Raw genomic sequence first — 21,881 nt, 5'->3', positions numbered from 1 at the left:
TATGTGCAAAAACTGAACCATAAAGCATGCCAGTTTCAGCTGTCATAAGGTTGTCATGCATTTTTGTGACTAAATTATCTGGTCTAATTATTTTTTGGACCAAAACAAAAATATTTTGTTGTTCTGAGGATCGAACCCTTGTGTTTACTGTCAACATTAGAAATAAGGAAAATAATCAGGCAAAAGTTGCTAACTCTTCCTTCTTTTTCAAAAGCCTCTTCCTTTTCTTCAGCTGGTGTTCTTCGTTTCTAGAGATGAAAAAAACCCCTGTCTTCCAGGTACATGGTGTGACTCTTAGGGATGGTCCTGTGCAGGGCTAAGAGTTCGACTTGATGATCCTTGTGGGTCCCTTCCAACTCAGCATACTCTGTGATTCTGTGATTCCTTTATTGTGTCTGCACACCTGGAGGTTTGACTGGGAACATGTTCTGAAAAGTGATACTTTGAATAGGTGTCACTCCATGGAAAGCTGTATATCCCGTAGTTGTTAATGTCATACTCTTAAATTAAATTAAGCAGTTCAGTGTAACTAATTATCACTTCAATTATTTTCATAATTCCAACTCCAAGGCAGCTTTGTATTTTTAGCTGGCTTAATCGTATCACATAGCCATGACTTCCAAGGTACTGTCCAAGGCAGAGAAACAACTTGCTTGGAAAGAGCTTATTAGGCTGCAAGGCAGAATTGTTCCTGGTGACAGGCTCTCCTAGTTGTTTTCCAGCCCCTGCTTGGCTGCCTATTTGGAAGCAGCTTCCATGTCTTGAACTAGTGTTTAGGAAGGGACTGGACTTCTTTCATGGATGGAAATCTGATGAAGAACAGAGGTGTGAAGTGCCCAGCTAGCCATGTTTTTCCTTGTTCTTACGTCAGCTGATCTGCAAAATGCCTCATCTTGAGAACACAGGAAACATCTCTTTGAAACCTATGACTTAAATCCTCCCCAGAGCTTCCCTCCATCCTCAACTCTCTTACAAAAGGGATAAAGACTGTGAATCTAGAGAGAACTGGGAGATTACTGGTTCAACAGACACTCTGTATTCTCTACCTGGATATGAAGCCAGCGTGGATTTAACCCTGTGTACTAGTTTAAAGGTTAGAGGAAACCTCAGCCTTGCACTGCTTTGTGTTGTCAGTGAAATGCTAGAAGACAATGGAAAGCATTTCAAAAGGCTGCACTAGACAGAGGAAGATTAATCCCATGTGAGTGAACACTTTAGTCTGATTCATCCATCAGTCTTGCTGTGTGCGAAGTGAGCCCTAATGATGCATCAGCTATTGGCCTTGGTGCGTAGTTTTTTTCCTTCTTTCACTTACAAATCTCTCTCAATTCCCATGTTTCTGAGGTTTTAGGCTTACACCATATTAGAGAAACACTGAGAATGATGCCTGGGCCAGTGAGAAAAGATAGCTTAAGACAATTTTTCTGTTTTGGTAGCTCCTTAAACCTAGAATTTCACAGACATCATTATTAGCATCTTACAGGTGAGATTTATTTTTTTTGATCAATCAGTGAGCAGCAGTTGATCCACAAAGACATTTTAGAGAGATTGCTACAGGTTAACAGGCTATGTTCAGAAGTAGATGTAGTCTCATAGAAATTTGTAGAGGTTACATGGATGCTAAGAGATTCAGCATACATCTTTTGCAAAGCTGTAAGAGGGCTGGGTAGGTACATTAACTCCGGTGACAAAATTTCTGCAGTATGAGCTTGTTTGTCCTAACATTCACCTTATGGCTTCTGGTGGCAAATTCGTCTCTGCACAAAATTATTTCCAGATGATTATTTTGATCAGAGAACTGATTGTAGAGGAAGTACATGTTCAAAATGCAGTGAGGTCATACCACCCTCCTTGTAAGGCCCTACAGAATGGTAGGGCAGCTGAGAACAATCTCAGTTTAATCTTGATTTAATCATCCCAGGAATACACAGAGGTCTGCTGTTTCATGAAGCAGATAGAAAGACAAAACTGCAAATTAAATCCGAAACTAAGTGCTGATTCTCACTGTAAATATTTTCTGTTCTGAAAAAGGAACAGTGGGATAAGAAAATTATGCAGTTCTAGGTAGTTACAGATTACAGGATTTTCAGTGGAAGTACTTCTCTGATGCCCAGTGAGCATCTGTTGGTTACAAAGTGCTTGGTTTTAATACACCTTCTCTGTTCATCTGCAGGCCTCCACCCCTGCTGAGGGTTGATCTTTTTAGAACTGTATTTCTAAAATATTCCTGCAAGACTTTACACTTTAAAAAGCTCTTTTGGAAGTAGTAGGGCCTTTCATAAGGAAAGATTGGTAATGAACTTCAGTGTCTTACAGGCCAGATTTTTAGAGGTATTTAAATGCTATAGCAATGGAAATCGAATATCTAGATGCTTTTGGAAATCTCTTAAGATGCATAACTGTGTCTGTAGATGCTTTAATAAATTTGTTCCTAGTGGTTTACCTAAGATGCAGTTAGTCACTGCTAAAGAGTCGAAAAGGGAAACTTTCTCCTTAATACTGTAGCCAGTAATCATTTTTGCTTTCTTTATGACAAAGCAATGGGAAAATATAGCTGTTTGTAGAATCCAATGGAATAGGGAAGAAATAGCCGTGAGTTATTAAACCAAAGTTCAGCTTCTTCTGAGTCGTTGACTTCTCCTGTAAGCTCATGTTCATAACTGTAACGGATGAAAGTAGCCTTCTACTCTTTGTAAAGACTCTATAATCACCACACGGTTAATCAAAATTATTTGCTAAATCTTTTATACAGTATGCCTGAGGGTCTGTGAAGTATTAGATAGAAGGCCTTTGAAAGAATTTGATCTTCTCAATGTGTTTTAATAGTAAAATTCACATACTATTATTTCTCTTTTCTGATTGATCATAGTTTTTGTTGCAAACTTAATATCTCATTTGAGAATTTAATGTTTCCAAGTTTACATTCATTTTTCTTTAGACCGTCTCATTTACTTCCAAACACAGGGTGAGTATGATTGCCAGGTGAAATGATAGCAATATAGTCTCTACAAATAGCTTTTAGCAGTGAACTCTTTTTACCCTGTTTTTCATCATTACTACATATTCTCATTTTACTGTTTTTCTCATTAAATGCATTTGTTTCAATTAACCAGGATTCTGAGAAACTGGCCGGTGAAGAGCACGCCTGGAAAGAAGTCAAAGACGCTGTAAATAAAGTGAGATATCCAAAATCAAAAGAAGGTATCCTTTCAGTGACATGCCACAGTTTGTCATTCAGTTGTGAAAATAATCTAGAAAGCCCCTTAGTATGCAATTCAACTCTTGAGATTAATTTACTTACATTTTCATTCTTTTTATTTTAATGTTTTTAATTCATTTGATGTTTAAAATGGGTACTATTCATAATTGTATTAATATAGTCTCTGATTACCTGGACTGGAACTGCTTCATGGAAGGGATAGTAGCTACTTAGGATGTAAACGGATATTTTCATTCAAGTTTGGATTTCCGCTATCTCAGCCCACTGCTTCATATAAATCCACTTTTAAATAGAAAAAAGGTTGTTAAATTATTTTCGCAGCAGACATTATAGAATCATTATAATAAGTTATAATAATAATTTATAATTAAGCAAATTGAATGAGATGATCTTGCACTAATAAACAGAACTGGAGCCTAATGGCTGTCATGTAGATATTCAATCCAATTAAAGAAATTAGTGAAAAGCAACAACCAAGAAAAGATGAGCAGAAGAGAGATGGAGATTTTTACTGGAATACTATGGGTATACTGATCTCTCTCTTATCTTGGTCTGTTCAGTGGAATTTTTCTGACTGTGAACTTGGCTTATTGTGGCAAGATGTCTTACCATTTTAGAAACATGGACTTTCTCTCAACCTAGAGAGAATTTAATCTTCCAGTACTCCTTTTTGGCAGCATGAAAAGCAGGTTTGCATAGTGTTATTCCAGGCTGGAAACAAGTGATTACAATTCTTATTGTGCAAAAGGGAAAAAAACCTACACAACTGAGTTTGTTTATTTCTAATCCAGGGAGATTCATTCATTAGCAAAGGAGAAACACTCATCTCATCTTACTTTAATTTTTGTATAGTTTCTAGTCTGTCTGAAGTTCCTCTGTCGTCACTGGATTGAGACAGACAATACTGAAATAGACCTTCAGGCATTCAATTATATTTCAGGGGCTGTGTTTTAATGTGAAAGTTAAATTATAGATATGCAACCTTAAGTTGCAATATTTTTTATACCAAAACTATGGAGTCACAATACTGGTCCTATTTAATGTTCCTATATTTAATTGCAGGAGAAATTGCACCTAATTAAATTTACTAAGGTCTTTAATTAAGATTACTGATTTAACTGATACTTAAAAATTAATCAAATACATAATAGTAAAAGGTATCAGGGCTAGTTGAAAAAAGTCTGTTCTTGCTTCTGTTCTCAGTCATGGGCTATTTGAAATATGTCATCTTCCCTTCCATTGCACCACAATACCAGTGCTAATTGACATGCATTGGCAAGTGCAGTACCTGAAGAGGGAACTTGACTTTTGCCCACTTGCCAATAATGAGTAGAAAACCTTCCTGGCTGACTGAGGCACATACTTATTAGTTTCTGCAAGTGTCATTTTTTTAGCAAATTAAACCAACAGTTTCTACAGTTGAAAAAGTTTGTGACTCCCACAATCTGACTTACTTATTATAACTGATAAAGTGTTGTAATGCTAAATCTACAGTTAGAGAGCATCTGCTTGAGGCAGTCCTCCTCTAGTCTTGGGCAGATACAGGATAGGCAGCTTCTCTTTTGTCCTGTTGCAGCTGACAGACAGTTTTCTAAGTTGTAATTTACATACCTACAAATTTGGTCCCAACAGGTTTTGTTATAAAGCACATCTGTTATTAGATGCTAGTCAGTGAACAAAGCAGAATAACAAGAAGTAAGAGCAGACAGACTATGCATCAGCTAAAACAGTAATCTTTCAAAAATGTCAGTGCTTTTTACTTTCTACAAAAATTGTATCAAGTGGAAATAATATCCCCCACTCTTCTGTTTGTCTGCCCTTAATCGGTTGTAAAGAATACATGGATGTTTGCCAGAGATATAAAGGTTAAGGTGCAATTATAATAACACATTCCTTCCCTTATATGGTTCTTTCAATCCAAGGGCATGAGAGCAATTCACAAATAATTAGTTTAGCCTTGTAACAACCATGCTATAAATCCTGGCCCAGCCACGTAGTGGTCTCATTCTTAAATTTAAGTGGGTAAATATTCCCATGTTCAAGAAGGACTAATTACTTCATCACAGGTTCACATTGTACACTTTAAACTCATCCTTGGATTAGTGTGAATAGTACTTTCAGTAATGTTGTGAAGATAACTGCTGGACTTCCTTGAACTGATTGTATGGAAAGGACTATGATACAATCAATGTTATTACTTCTTTTACTATAAGTCTAATTTTTTCTTTATTTCATTTGTTCTTACTGATGTGGGTGGTGTCTTTTTGGTGTTTAGAGAGCTTGCATTCTGGGACTCCCATGAGTGCAATCACAGATGACAGTACTCATTATAAAACTGAAAATTCTTAAAGTGTTCAGCTTAGGTGTGGTCAGAGAGAGAAGAATCTGGTCCACACAGAAGTTGAATCAGTGTAGAATGTAATGGAAATAAGTGTTTTGTAGTAAGGAATATCCAAATAAAGTGAATGCAAGCCCCAGGTTACTTTTCCTCTATTCCAAACTCACAAAAAATCTTCTTGTGACATTGGAGGTGAAAATCTTCTGTACTGCCTAGTTCATTAGGCTTCAACTAGTCAGACATAAAACTATGATGTTTTTCTTTCTCATGCATGAAACATGCAGCTGTACATGAAAAAAATCCACAATGCTCTTTATAATTGTTTCAAGGAGAAAGAAAATTATTTAATTTCAAGAAAAGGTTCTAATTTAATGAGAATTTAAAAAAAATCTTGGTCAGCTTAAAAGAATGTATCATTATTTAGTATATAAAAACATATTTTTCTTTTTTTAGCCACTGAAACATTTTTTAAGATGCATTTCCATGGGCTCTTGCCCTTGGCTGTAAGATTTGGAGGAGTATCTTAAGTAAATAATGTTTCAGCACCTAAATAAAAGTTATTTGAAATTTTATTGTATATTAAAATATCTTTGCAATTTGTCATCTTTCTTTTACCATTTTTTGCTAAAATACTGCCTTCTTTAGAAATTGTTTTGCTAGATGTAAGCAAAACATAGTTACCTAAGCTACCATTTCTGCGTTCAAGTGTGTTTTCAAGAATTGTAGCAGAGTCTGAAATGGTGGCAGCTTTTCTATTTTAATGCTTTGTAGCTCTTCTTACTAAACAGCATTTAGAACTTGTATTTTTGTTTGATTAAATATATTTCTTTAACTAAGGCCAATAACAGAGTGGAAGCAGGTTCTGGCAAGATGCCAGAATCTCTTGAGCAGTAACATGGGTCACCTACCAGACACAAATATCTATCAGCTGAAAATGCTTGACTGTGCCATGGATGCCTGTATTAACCTTGAATCCTGGGAAGAAGCATTGTGTTACGGCCTCAGGACTCTGGAACCATACAGGTAAGAGATGTAGTTGGTTCAACTGGTTCCAAAGATGGGGGAGAGCTAGCTGTCTCATTAAAAACAAAGACTGTGCTTCATCTCGATTCTTCTTACTCTTTTTATTTCTTGTGTACATCTTGCATTGCTTTCTAGGTTAATGAATGAGGCAGAACTCCCATTCTGCTTTCACAGTCAGGCTGTGAGGAAATAGAATGATAACAGGAACTATAATAATAACTGATTATTAGCTCCTTGCTGTTTCATGTGTTCAGATGCTCCCCCATTCCTGATCAGAAACTGACTTTCTGGTTCAGACTCCATTGACATGAGGGTATCAGTGTTTTATGCTGAGATAGGTCAGACCTGAGGGACAGGTAGCAGGTTCAAACAGTGTATATTTTCTGCATACTCTATACATAGAATTTACAGAAAGGATAAAAAAAAAGTCTTGCAAAATGCAATTTCAACTGGAAATTAAAAAGCTCCTGATCCTTATTTTGGGAAGGAGCCAAAGTGGTGAAGGATTTACTTTTCTTTTCTCCTAGTCAATACCTATTCCTATGCTACCTGCTGGGAGGGTTTCTGAGTCTGATAGTCATTTGTTGCTAAGGAAGGATAGTCTAGGAGATCATATATCATGTGGTAGGTTTGAAATTGATTGGAGCCTGGAGCTGTAATGCAACTTTGGTCATCTAGTAGAGAAAGGGCAGGTGCTATCTGCTTTGGTCTGTGTTGTAAAAACTTTTAAGACTCAAATCTTTGGGTTCTAGATAGTTGCATTGTTTGTAACTAAGTGTGAGCCTGTCCCAAATGTCCAAAGGTAATGTCATTCACACATGAATGTTCAGTCTTGGTAAGGTATTTTTTGGAGCATCCATTTCTCCTCCAGTGATACACCATGTAATGTTTCAGAACAAAGTGTGAGGAGCATGCTAGTGCTGAACAATATGTTCTGCTGTGAATATGAACATTTCAGATTTTGCATGTTTTCCCTAGTCAAATGGGGATGCCATCATTATTCAGCATTTTGCCTGAGGAAATTCCATGTGGCAGTCTGTTTCTGAATAAAACTCTGGACTCCACTTGAGAAACAACATAGTGTTTCAGAGCTTTCACTAAAAAGTGATTATCAATAAAACCTGCATAGGCTGTGGTACATCACAGCGGTAGAGTAGCACTGTGTTCATAATGATTATTCCTTTTCACAGAGGAGGACATGAATACCTACAAATTTTCACATTTCTGCAGGGTGAAATTCATGTCGAGCATGTCCCACTTAACCTTTTAAACATGGCTTATGTAGTACTGCAGCAGAACATGCTTCCTGCCAGCTTTCTACCATGTGGCACGCTCCAGATGAACAGAATAGTCTGCCTGTTTAAATGTTCCCTTATTAAATAAAAAACCCGAACCTCACTGTTTTTCATTTGGTTTGGGTTTCTTTATAACTCAGTTAGCTCAGTTCTTCACAACTGAAAACTGAGTATTTTTTTCTGCAGACATTACCATGAGCAGAGATTACAGTGAGACTGTGTGCAATTTTACCAGATAATTTAATAAAGCTTTCTTTGTTTTGCTTGTGGAAGTGTACTGTAGTTTTCAAGCTGTTTAATGCAGCAGTTTGGAGATGAAGGAAAGGGTTCAACTGTGCATCCAATTAGTATCTCTTAAGGAATGTTATTTACATGAGATATTTGACCTTTTTTGCACCTTGAAGAGCTTGTCCTTGTTCTATTCTCATCCAAAAGTATTATTTAAGAGTGATTTTCGGTTGTTGCTTTTTCTTTATACCTTCAAGTCATCACTACAAGCTTTGACACCTGAAACAAAATCCTCAGTTTCTCATTACAACAAATTGTGCCCTAAGCAGCAGGAGAGCAAATCCTAGGAAATCTTTTGGGATACATTGAATTTCTCCTGTTGAATCAATCTACTGCTTGGCTGCTCCTGTAGTTCCATTATAGCTACCTATTTTCCTTTCCTCAGCTCTGGAAAAAGTATTCATACAACTCTCCACAGGGAATCACCTGAGAATTCACACAGTCCATATAAATAGGAAATCATTGTTACAACTTTAAAGGCTCTGGAGATTTGGTCAAAACCACTTTTAATTTCAGGTAATGTGTTTATTGTGCATTTTCTATTTCTTTAGCAGCAGGATTAATTTTCAATGCTATGTGACACATTGTATCGTAATGTATATTTTCATTATGATGGTTGCTGACTTTTTCAGAATCATCCACTTCATGCAACTGGCAGAGATAGATGACTAAACTACATAAAACTGATTTGTCATGCTGAATACCAGTCCCTATGTTTTAGGTAGTGACAATAACCTATGAGGAGCATTGTTTAGGACCTCTGAAATGTTTTTAGAACTTCCAAAAGAAGGGGAGAGGTAGTGTCTGCCAAGATGAAAAGCTGCCTCCTCTCTTTGTGCTGAAAAATAGCTGTCTATTATTTGTTAAAACCTACATCTCCTTTCACTGAATAGCCTAAGCCAAACCAGGCTTTACTTGTAAATGTTGCAGTAATAGCCTATCTGCCCAAGAGCCTTAACAAAAGTTAAGACATTTGCCTAAGTGAAAGCTGCCCCACGTCATAGTCAGCACTCAGCAGCTTGCAAAAATAAACTTCCTTTCAAAAATCCTCATGAGCCTTAACCACAGAATAACAGAATATCAGCAAGAGTTGTTACATGGGTTTGTCATATCTCAGTTAGCACATTCACACTGGGCTGACTGCTGCTCATGAAGGATCAGATTCAGAGATACTGAGAAAGACAGATTTCCCTTAGGTTACCTCAGAGGAAGGACCCCAGCATTTAGCCCTTAAATTACTGAGAAGGCACATATGTTCTGGGGATTAGGCTTGGGGTTTTTTTTTCCACTTGTCTCAAGTAGTCTGTGCTTCACACTGCAGCCAGAGAATGGAATTATGCATCTGTTATAAAACTCTACTAGAGGTACTCAGCTATTGTGACAAGAGTAATAGGAGGAAAGAAGTAACTACTTGATGCCATAGACCTACTGGATTTACCTACTGGATAAAGCCATGTTGCCTCTTTGGGCTCTTGTGGCATCAGGTCTGGTAAGATTCTGATGGAGAGAGGACAAACGTTCATTGGTTTCTGCTCTGCACTGCTTATAATACCCTGCTGAACTTCAAGCTAATGTGGAAGTCCCACTGATTTTCATATGGGTTGTTTTAATTAACAACCCTTCATCTCCACTGCTACAGCATTAGAAGTTACTGGAGGGTTCCAACATTAACAAGAGAAAATTCCTTCTTTTCATCGCATACAGAAGAGTTGTGCAGAAGTGCTGTTCTGGCTCTTCCTCTGGCAGCCTTGCACATCCTTCCTCCTCCATCCTCTCTGCTGAGTCAGCACTGATACAGGGATTGTGCTCATGTGTCTGTTCTGCTTCTGGAGTGGGAGGGAGCTGGGTAGGTGCAAGCATCCCGTATTTGTGTTACCTGTGCATCATTTGTCTGCCCTTCTACCTTCTCCTATTCTCTTCCAGTGACAATTTGAAGTACCAATTACTTCACCTTTCCTCAACAACTGAGTTCTTCTAGGGAACAGGGAAAGCAATCCCAGTGAGCGCAGTTTTGGATTGTTTTGCAAAGGGCTGGGTTTAAGAATAGTGGCTGGGATGTGGGATGTTCTTGTTGAGTATTTTCTGAGAATGGGGTTGAATTTTCATTGAGTGAATTAAACACCAGCCAGGGATTTTTGATTTAGAATTTTAATTCAATATATATGATGGACTATAGTTTCTAAATATGTGAACTTCAATCAAAAGGCAGATTAAAAATTGAAGGTTGCTAAGGTATCCCTTCCATCTTGTAAAAAAATCAAAAATAGCTGTAGAACCTAATATTCTTGGAACAAAATCTAAACCTATTTTCTCTTCTTCAAGAAGGCTCTCCAACAAAGAGGTTGATTTTCTTTTGATCCGATTTTGCCCCCTTTTTGAATGCATTTTACAAAAAAAAATTCCTGCTTTTACAGCTATGTGTTTTGCAATACACACATGGTATATTCAGTAACTGAAAATAATTTTTTTCATCAAGTATATATGGTTCTTTACTGAGTTTAACAGACTCCTGAGACCTGGCTAGTTCTGAGGCACTTGAATTGAATTTACATTGAAAGTTAGAGTGCCTAAAATTATCTAAAAAAGTTATCACTGCAGTGATAACTAGGGCCACTGGGGGATGCTACTGCTTAAGGGTTACAGCTGGGATTCGGCGCCAGTCGGCACCCTGGTTGTGGGAGGTCCCCTGAGGACTCGTGCCTGGCTGGCAGATTTCTGAACCTACAGACAGTACTAATTCAGTGACCAAAGTTCAGTGTCTTAGTCATAAACCATCAGTTGTAAACATAAATCTTACCTCTGGGATAGAGGGAGAGAAAAATGTGAAGGTGGAGAAACCAATTCAAAGAAAGAATGAAACAAAGAATAGAAAGAATAAAATCTACCTTCACTTTGCTGGGGTTTTAGAAAATGCTCATGGTTAGAGAAAAATATGTCAAAAGAAGAGGAAAACCCAGTATAAATTAGAGAGTGTATTGTCTCGGGTTCATTGTTGATAATTCTTCCAAAAGAGATGTTTCTAGCAATATTTGCACAACTTTTGGCTTCAGTGTACCTATTTTATAGATAAACAGGGAGAATGTCTGTCACTGGGCAATATATTTAGGAATCCCTTAAAACACTTCAGCAGCCCACTTAGGTCTTCCATTCTTCCCCTCTTCCTTCCCCTTCAGTCCCAACAGCCTTTTCCAAAAATGAAAAAGAAAGGTTTTATGACTGGTCTGGTGCCTAAGTTATCTACATCCTAATTGATCCATTTCCAACATAAGAAATGGATTTTCTGGATTTGCTGTTTGTCTGCATAGCGCCACCACCTTGGATTCTTTGGTTCTTTCCTAGTTGTTTTTCTTGCATCTTTCCATCACAACTATGTGTTGTTCCCCAAAGTGATGCTGACCTGCATAATCCTCGATGACTTCTGCAAACGCACACTCCCATAGATGCTCCATCATCTACATTTCCTCATTTTCACATATTGTGTGTATGGGTAGAATTTCTTGCTATTCTCTCCAGTCATGCCAGCTCTTCTTCAGGTATGATTTTGATGACACTAGTTTGCCAAATATACTCTATCGCACATTGAGTAGAAGTTCAGCAACATCAGTGTTAATTCAGTTTATATCACATTTCTTAGGTAGGCTAAGATTTTCTTAAATATCTCCATCGCTGCAATATTTTTTCTGTCGGTGTTCATCTGGTCACTCTATATTTCTATACTGGTGCTTACTATCTTCAGTTTGAGCTTCTAGTTTCAGGTTTAGTTTTAGTTTCACCTTTCACTTATGCCAGGAGCTATTTGAATCTGAATTTTACAGATAGTGATCTCCTAGTGATGTTAGTGAACTAAATTACTGAGTTTCCCAGAGTTTCATTTTTCTCTGACACAACTACAAGTGCTATTTCTCCATCTCTCACATAGCATTTCCAGGGTGTTTTTAGACACTTCTTAAAAGAACTGTGTTCTTTCCAATGATAACTTTATCTGTAGAGATTATTTTCTTTTTCTTCACTGTAGGATCTCTTTCAGATTAAGATGTTAAGCATTCAGGAGTTCAGGCTTTATCTCAAATAAGGGTTTTAGTCCTAGTCTATCTGCCTACCAGAACTGAAAGATTCAGTTTGGCTTTCATTTTTGTTGGTTTGAATTTTTTTAAACTAAGCAGTAATATTTGGTGTCTTTGTCTTGTAATAAAGGGATCCTTTTTTTTTTCCTTTTCATACATGCATGCTTGCAATTTGACTTATGCAGCCCTTACCTGAGCTGTTTTCATTAGTCTGCTTGCTATTACACACTAATTAAAGGACACACATGAATAAAATTGAAGCGAGTGTTAAACATATATTAAGAAAATACAAAGCTCTCGTATACTAGCCTCCCAGTGCATGAATGAATATTACAAAGACCTGTGTGCTGTGAAAAAAATGCAGCATAGTTATTCAGCTGGAATGATTTTGAGAACAATTTTGGGGAATTCACAGTGTCTGTATGAATTTTGCTAAGAAGAAAAGGGTGGAGTTGATGACATACAGATTCTAAACAAAGGTTTGTTTAGAACCTGAACTAAAATAGAATTGGGGAGTGATGTCAAGGGAACAATTAGCAGTTAAAGAATAAAGACATAAGAAGCATTTGTGGAGTTTTACATTCCTTTGACAATAACTGAGCATTGCTTTGCAAAAGCTATGCTAGAGACAGAAGTTATGGTGAAAAGTGAGACAAAGGGGAGGAGAATCATTAAAAAAGAAGGACAAACAATTCTATCTCTGATGAAAGACAAAAAAGAGAGAGGTCATGCAGGGAAATAGAAGCAGAGAAGTTGTAAGGAACAATGCATTTTCCGAGGGGAGAATTAGGAAGAGTCTGATTTTAGTCAGAAAATATCTATTTCTTTGTTTGAATAAATTGTCAGTTTGAGTTGAGGAGGCATATAGTGGCGACTTGGCAGTACTCTTAAGGAGGAAAACAATTAAGAGTTTCTTGTGGTGGGGATGTGAACACTAGTGAAAAAGGAAAGTTGGGGTATTTAAGCAAGAAAACAGTCTAAGCGGCATTAGAGATAAAGTCTGAGAAAGGTTAAAAAGCAGTATTTTTTTTTCTATTGAAAAATCAGAAAAGTTACTGAAAAGAAAAAACATAGTCATGAGGAAGAGAAGAGGAAAGAAGCAGGAAATAAGGAGAGCAAAGAAATTGAATAACATAGTGTTTATTTAAAGGGTGAATCAATGAGATTGGCCAGGGAGAGTGAGTGATGTAAAGGCGGTGCTTTGAAGGGGGCATGCAGACCCTGAAAATTGAAGTATTGTCAAATAAGAACTGTGCTAAGGAATTAATAAATTCCAAGTGAGATGATCCATCCACCAGGAAAACCAGAGAGTGAAAATCAGAGAAGCTCTGTAGTAAAATAGGTGATGCTGAGTAAAGCTGAAATTTCCCAGATGGATATTGGCAGGAAAGGAAGAGGAAAGAGAATATGCAAATGAGAGGAAATTGTAAATTACTACAGTGAGCAAATCCTGGAGACCACACATTTACTGATGTGATGGTAGACTACAAGCTCACCGGATCTTGAATTTACCCATTAAAGGGCTAAAATGTAATGGAAGATCTTATTAGGAATGCATTACTCAGATGTTCCTGAAAACCAGAAATATCTTTATTTTCAGTTCCTGTGTTTACTGAGCTTGTGCATAATGTTACCTTGGTTGTACAGATTCATGCATACTCCTGTCCAACATATCAAATCTCTATGAACTGTATTTGTCTTGCCTTGGTCAGGGTTTGTTAGTCAGTTTTCTTTAACCCCATAAAACCATAAAATCCAGTCCTTCTATACAGAGAATATTGGAAGTATCAAAACTAATTCTAAATTATCTAAACTAATTCTAAATTATCTAATCTTGGTATGAGAAATGACACAGCCACATTAGGATAGCACTCTGCCTCATATAATTACCAGTAGAATTGTGCCACAGGGGGCTATTCAAGGAAATGCTGAGAATATTGACTGCTACATAAGCATTGGTTGTGCTACCTCATAAATACAACAGTTCCTGGCCTTCAGAAATTTAGTCAATGGCTAATCTTCTCCTTACTTATCTGTACAACATCTAATATTGAATTATGCAATTCTGAGTGAGAGTTCATGTCGTGTTGTGACCCTATGTTCACCAGTAAAATCCTTCTGCATGTATTCCCTTGGCTGCCACCGAAGGTGCTTCTTCCTTCCTTTCTACTCTAGTTTTCTATTAGAAATTCTAGCTGCTTTAGGCCAGAATCCCAAACACTGTTGGTATCTAATCCTGAGATGTTTGTCAGCCTTCAGACAAACCGGTTCCATGGTTAAGCAGTTGATTCAGTGCTTCTCCTCTCCCAGATGTCCTTGTCTTCTCCTGAGTATACTGGAACCTCTTTCCTCAGGTTCAGTTTGTCATTTCAGCATCAGGCAAGACGCAGAAGCCTGAATCACCTTTACTGTGGTGAATTTGAAGATCAAAGTAAGAAGGAAGAAACCAAAAGCAGATGATTGTTTGTAGACAGCTGAAAAAAGACAGTAACTGATTAGAAATTCTGGAAGGCTAACAAAAGGCAGGCTATAGCACTGCTAAGAAAAAAAGGCTCAGAGAAACAGAAAGAAGCTGCCACAAAAAGGGCCACAAAAACTGACAAAAGTGAGAGCAAGATAAATATATCAAAGAGGAAAAACTCACCCTCAGAAAATGGTGCAATTCTACTAATTAATAATAAAAAATATGTATGTTACAACAAAATAAAGTCATCTTGGAGGAAAACTGAGGTATTCAAGGCACACATGACCAGTAAAGGAAGAGTATAGGTATAGGGTATAGGCAACCAAAGAACAATGACAAGAAGCCTAGAAATATCAAAATTAGGTAGGAAAAGCCTTTTTTTTTAACTTCTCCCCATCCTCACAAAGAATAAAAAAGAGAGAGGGCAAAGAAAAAAGGATACTGCCACAGTTTCAAAAAACTTTGCTAAAACGAAAATCGGCTTTTTCTAGCCACGCAGTGTGCTCTTGGAAGATATGGCTGATGGGCTGCCAGAAGGAAAGGTAAAGTTCTGGAATCAAAGTGTATTCATTACAACAACATCATGAATTCATTTCATATTAATTCAGGTATGTTGAGTGATGCACACCAAGGATTTAATGTACTTTCAAGGCTGGCCAGCGCTTCAGAAGTCTTCTGAAAACTGGCGAAAGTGACAACCAACAAGTAGAAGCATCCTGAACCAGGTCTTTCTACTCAAATCATTGTTGATGAACTAGAAAAGAGAAAGAGAAAAGAAAATATTTTCATACAATAGTGTACTTGGCAGACTTTAAAAAATGGAATTAGATCCTACATTGCTGCAAAACAAAAGACCCAGTATATACAGTCATAAAAAGGGAAAAATATTTAGCATGTTAATTTTCTCAACATATGGGGAATGTGCAAGATTTACCAAAGCATTTTGTGGAAAACTTTGCTTTAGACAGTAGCACAAAGTAGCTGGTTTTAAAATGTGTATGTAAATACAACTGGAGGCCTTGCCGAGGGAGAATGGGAAATTCCTGCATGTTGCAATTTGAGGTGTTCTGAAACATAGACATTGTGTCCTATGAAACACAGTGTAACTTCTCAAATCTTACCAAAAAATCCCACAAAGTAACTTATGACCCGGGGAATGTCCTACTAGTTAGTTGCTTGCTCTCATGACAATAGGTAAAGATAAGTTATCTTAGATATTTGTCTCAGTACTGCACTGTCATAAGGCCTTTTATTTTTTAAGGGATTTCAAAATGCGTAACCAAGTTGGGTAATATTACCTCTACCAATTCAATATCTCAGAATTTTGAGATGAAAAACAGGTTTACATGCTTACAGTAAGATAATGTCCTGAATGCATACTCAAGCTTTATCTGTTGCTACCTGTCTGGATTCAGTTCATCTGCGTATTGTCTTGCTGGCAAGGTTGCAGTGCAAATGAGCTCTACCAATGCTGGATATTTATCAACAGATGCTATCAAATTGTGCAAGGTTGCTTGTGCCAGTAGAGAGAAAAACAGAGGTGGGGGGAAGGTCTTTTCCATGTAAGAGAGCATTGACATAATCTCTGATACAAATAAAAAGTGTATTGACTTTAACTGAAATTGTTAATTTCATTAAGTACCCCGTGTTTTCAACCCCCTGCCTTGCTCTGAGACCAGCATTGTGCCAGGGAGGTACTCCTGTCTTCTGATACCTTGAGGAAAACAAGAAAGTACAGTGGTTAACCTTTGATGTGTTCAACTGTGTCCATCAAAGAACAACTAACTCCAAGTATTGCAGCAGGACAGGATTTTTCCCATCCCATTTGCAGGGGTGAGGACTTTCACTGTGCTTTTGAAAGTGAAACACCAGGGTAGAGAGCATTTACTGCATCCAGTGACACTAAGAAAAACCCACAGTGAGTTGTACTCAGACCCTGCTAAGCTAAGCAAGGGAAGAGTAACAACGAAGTTGCTCATAAATCAAAAGGACACATCTCCATGGAAATCAGAGGTGGCTTGTAGATTCCAATTTCACCATGGCACTCAGCAACATACAATTCAATGGCAAAAGCTCTTCACTGAGGGTCGGTCTTTTCTTCCAAGTAACAAGGGCAGGACAAGAGAAATGGATGTCCAGTTGTGCCAGGGAGGTTTAGATAGGATATTAGGAAAAATTTCTTCACTGAAAGGGTGATCAGACGTTGCAATAGGCTGCCCAGGGAAGCAATGGAATAACTGTCCATGGAAATATTCAAAAGGTGTCTGGATGTAGTACTTGTGGATGTGGTTTATTGATGAACATGGTAGTTCTGGGTTAACAGTTTGACTCAGTGATCTTAGAGGTCTTTTCCAACTTTTATGATTCTAAGATTCACTGTTGGTGATAATGGTGTGGTGTACATAATGGGGGATCGATCTGCTTAGAGAGCAAAGTACTAAGTTTTCTTCTGTAAAATCTATTTCAAAGATCAGAACTGGATAAATATTTACCAGGTTGAATATGGAAGAAAATTTACTTACAATTTCTCTGCTATTTACCCCTTCCTTTTTGTGTCGTGTATTTAAGCATAAAACCAGGTGAAGTTGTTGACTGCTCTGAACCATTTGAACTTGGTTTACATCAAGTAAGGATGCAAAGGATTTTCCATGAAACTTCACCTTTCTCTCAAGCACAGATGCAGATATTCATAGTGTATGTTCACATTTTGCATACACTCATATGAGTTCCTCTTGCTGGCACTGCTTCCTAACCAGGTAAATTCACAATTAACTGAATTGGTGATATATTTAGAAAGTTGGGTTGTATGTTTCTTCAGGTATTTTTGCTATTGTTTTTTGTATCTGTTTCTTATTCCCTGTCTTTGCAGTCATTTTATCAATATTTCTTTGTAATGGCTTCAAGCCAATATACACTTAAGCCATACAAGTTGGCTTCCAGTAAAGGGCACAATCCTTAGACCATTTCTGCACACTCCTCAGGTGGCTCATCCCTAGCCCACAGGGCTACCCTTTGGCAAATTTCTGCTTGCTTTTGTTTAACTGAGGTTGATAAAAGTAATTTGATTTCCAGAGTCTTTGGCAGTACCAGTGACAGAGACGGCTTATATAGAGATACCTTAGCCTGTTCCTCAAACAGAGTTGGTGTGTTGTATTCAAGACCATAACACTACCCCAACTTGTGATTAAGTGCTTAGTGAGTTCCATTTCCTTATAAGAACATGTGTAAGAACCCAAGAATGTATGCCACAAGTGAACTAAGCATTAATCTGTCAGCAGCTTAAGTGTGTTTGGGATAGTGCAATGGAAATATGTGGTAAAGTGACACAGTGTTTGTTCTCTGGGAAGCACTTAAGAGCAGATGGAACCTGTAAAATAGATTGATTTGTGCAAGCATGCAGCTTCTATCAGATTTGTTTGATGCTTACTTGTTTTAACCAAATAAACACAGGCCACATATGCTTGAATTTCCAGTAAGGTGCTGGTAGCTAAATGTGAGGAACCCAACATTAATAGGTGCACAGAAATTCATCAAGAAGGAACTTTTGTTTGAAAGACATGCTTCTCTTCTAAAATAATGAGGTGGGTAAAAATCACTGAATCATTGAGGATTTATCCTAAAGAACTGAAAAAAGAGATTAAGGATTCTACAACAACATAAAGAATAAGACAGTGGAGTCTCATTACAGTTCAGTGGAAAATTAAGTCCATAGCAGGCATGTCTTAAAATTCTAGCATCTCTAAAAATGAGGTAGAGTTGTATGGAAATTATATAAAAACCTGTAACATTTAATTAAAAAAATGTTAAGCATCCTACAGATCTGTTGAAGCATACTGTAAAACTCTGCAGACAATGGATGTAGTTGTAAGTTGAATTCCACTAGGGTATGTATGTAAGGAAGACATTACATTTATATCCTTGAAGGTGACTTTCTAATCTCCACCATTTGCTAATCTGAAGAAATAATAAACCCCACGTCAAAGCTTCACCATAGTCGATACTCCAAGGATTTTAAGCTGTGTGCCATTATGACAGTGACAATTTAGTTTTTCTGTTCCAAAATTTGCACCAAGTTAAACACTGGCATGGAATTTTCAGGCAGCCTGCATTGACATTTATCCTATTGTATTATACTGAACTAAATCAGCTTAATAAGTGAAGAAAGGCTAGATTTTCAGAAGCTTGTTTTTTTTTTTTTATTTTTTGAAAACAAGCAAATCAATGTGCCTCCCAAAATTAAAAAAGGATATGGATTTCTACTGCCTTGCCTTCTGTGTAGTGCAGGATTTCTGTACCGGTAGCAAAGATCTTGTTTCATCTGATTGCGAGAAATTTGCCTGGAGTGAGAGGAGTAAGAAATAATATTAATAATGGAAATATAATTCTACTCGTGAATTATGTGTGCTGGAGTCTTCAATTAACTTTAAAACTACATTTTATATGTTCTTCAGGGTATGGTATATGATATCCTGTTGGGCTAATTTGCTGTTGGTGAGAGGACACATCATTAGCATGCTTTTGAAAGGCTCAATAAACGTCATACCTTTTCAAACCTAAGTGAATCTTGACTGCACAAATCATGGGAAAACCTGTATAGCTGCAGAAAAAAAACCAGAGCCAAACCCTCAAATTTTCCCAGCAATAGCATGTCATGCATCTTCTTTCCACCCAGAGGACTGGAGAGCAGAATGGCAAGGGTCAGGGATGTGCTGAAAGGTTGCCATACGTTGCCCCAGTAAGAGCTCAGTCTTGCAGTAACCTCTAAGAAATTAAAGACATTTCAGTGTCAATGAGGCTTCTGTGATTGTGTTGTCTGTGTCTTTGCTTGTTGGTGCTACCTAGCAATTTGCATAAAGACAGAGATGTCAAGCGTATGAAGTTCCCACAAGTCTATAGAAAATAAGAGACCACATATAGAGTGCCTATAAAGAGAGAAGTTAAGCTCATATTTGAATATGAGCTTCATATTTGAATGTATTAGTAGACACCAAAATGTCCACATAACAAAAAGCAGTTTTTAATATCCTGGTGGAGGTGAAAAAGCTTCACATCTATCTTATTATGGTAGCATAGAACAACCATGAATCACGAGGAGTTTGATAAATTTAGGTGCTCCTACAACTGCTGCTCACCTCAGTGGCACTGCTATGGACAGAAGCTAAGCCCCTTCTCACCACCATTGAGGAAGGGGAGAAGGTGCAGGGAACATGAAAGAGGCATAAATAGCAGCCAGTGTATTTGTTTCTGCTGAGGCCCATATTTCTCTTAGAAATGATGACATCAGAGCTCAACATCTGCATTTTACACGCATAGTGCTCTGAGATACTGCATCTCAATGAATGCTTTAGAATTTGCTCAGTATCAGTGAAAACATTTGCTTTCCTGCCTGCTTTTTGTGCTAAGAATTTTTGATTTGGTATGTTATAGTTATTTTGTTTTATTTTTAATGTATAGAGCAAAAAAAATTACCAGAGTAAAAATAGGGCAAAAAAATTTAAAAACAAGGAAAATCTTGAATCCTGCCTGCAGCTTCAGTGTTACTTGAAGTTTAAGTGGAAGAAAAAGTCATTGCATACACAGCCATTCTTAGTACACTGCCTGGATGAGGTTGAGAGGTTTTGTCAAGTCTGCATTCCTTTATACATCAAAGTCAACACAGTCTTCGGTTAATGTTCTTGGAAAAAATTCAAAGCCATCAAGTGGAATACTTGGCACTGTTGTAGTTATTGGAAAAGTTCTCTTGGCTTCCTTAAGGCTAGAGTTTCATCTAGCTAGTTCTCTTATGCTAGTTCTAGGTCAGTCAGCTGTAGATGGCTTATGGATGAGTCATATGCAAGTGTCCCCCATACCTTCAGAGATGTCAAGTCTCACATGCTGGGTAGGAAACTTGGTCTTCTGACCTCTCTGTGTCTATTGCACCTGATAATAAGGATCCCCGGGAAAAGTTAGCTGGAATAATTTATTGCTAGATGATTCATTATTCAGGAGCAATGCAGTGACTGGTCTTCCTCTCTTATGTGCCTGGAAGTACAGTCAGTCACACACTCATACACTTGTCATCCAATGCATGAATCTTGTGTGTGTGATTCCTGTAGTGTGTTTCTTTTCCTCAATTCTTTATGGGTTAGTACACTTTCATAAGTTCAAGACCTGACTCCTTTCACATACATAATTTTTAAATTAGCAAACTCCTCTGGAACAGAGAGCTGCACGTATGACTTTTGTTCACTGTAGGAGTTTTTGTTGCAATGTGTTGACAGATGTTTCTATTTCCCCCTGAGTTCAATGAAGCATCATCTGCTCTTTAATTTCAGTGTAGCCACATTTTGCAATTTTACTTTATTCTCAGTAGTTGAAGATACCTGCTTTTCACAGTCTGATGGAGATTACAAATTCTTTTATCATGTAACCCAGACAAAACAGTAACTTAGAAACCAGAGAAGATTTCGTGAGGTATCATTAGAATGCTCTTCACTGTGTAATGCACCTTCTTATGCTGAGCAAAAGAATTATGGATAATTAAAAAGCCACTATTATCAGGCTGAGGGTTTTTTAGTTATTACCCTTTAACTTTAAATCCGTAATGAAAACTACTGAATGCAAGTTCATGGAAATAAAAGGTGAACTTACAATCATGACTTTTGAAACTCTCCAGCTACAATACTTTCACCTTCTTGAAAAGCACACCGCATTGTAGGAGTTTGTCACAAATTGTGACAGTCCTTAAGAAGCTGGTATTTCTATACTTAACTTCTCAGAAACTTTTTTTTTTACAGGGAGTATGTATAGGGCCAAAACATCCCAAGATTTTGTATCCATTGTTGTGAAGATAGATATTTGCATGACTGCCATCTTTTTCTTTACTCTTTTACAGCTTTTGTTTTTCAGTGACTTCAGATTTTTAGTTGAAAATATTTTTAACAATAAAACAAAGATAGGTTGGTCGATCAGAGGGGTCAGAGGTAATGATGCTATTTAACTTGGAGTAACAGAAAAATGAAGTCACTGTGTAGTTAGTGAGAATAAATCCATCCTCTGACTGATGCTGGTAATTTGTTATTTGTGGAAGTGTTGGGGGTAGCTCATCACAATCTGAAGGAGCAAGCCCTGATTTATGTACTTCTTTTTTTAATAGCTGCCACCATTGTTCCATCTCCAGTGTGAAAATATCCACGATTTTGTACATGAT

At 37.4% G+C, this 21,881-nt stretch overlaps 1 protein-coding gene across 2 annotated transcripts in view; it reads left to right on the top strand.

The window, feature by feature from the left end:
• Positions 1 to 21,881, top strand: part of SMYD3 (SET and MYND domain containing 3) — a 399,482-nt gene that overhangs the window by 344,672 nt on the left and 32,929 nt on the right. For both annotated transcript variants that reach the window (XM_017806572.1, XM_017806574.1), the window contains exons 9-10: positions 3,114 to 3,201; positions 6,407 to 6,581. In XM_017806572.1, the coding sequence (XP_017662061.1) occupies positions 3,114 to 3,201; positions 6,407 to 6,581 (263 nt within the window). The remainder of the gene's footprint in view (positions 1 to 3,113; positions 3,202 to 6,406; positions 6,582 to 21,881) is intronic.

Source organism: Lepidothrix coronata, unplaced genomic scaffold (assembly GCF_001604755.1).
Source record: "Lepidothrix coronata isolate B3197 unplaced genomic scaffold, Lepidothrix_coronata-1.0 Scaffold16, whole genome shotgun sequence".
In the NCBI taxonomy this organism is placed as follows: Eukaryota; Metazoa; Chordata; class Aves; order Passeriformes; family Pipridae; genus Lepidothrix; species Lepidothrix coronata.
Note: the sequence above shows the minus strand (reverse complement) of the source record. Positions and strands in the feature narration are given on the sequence as shown.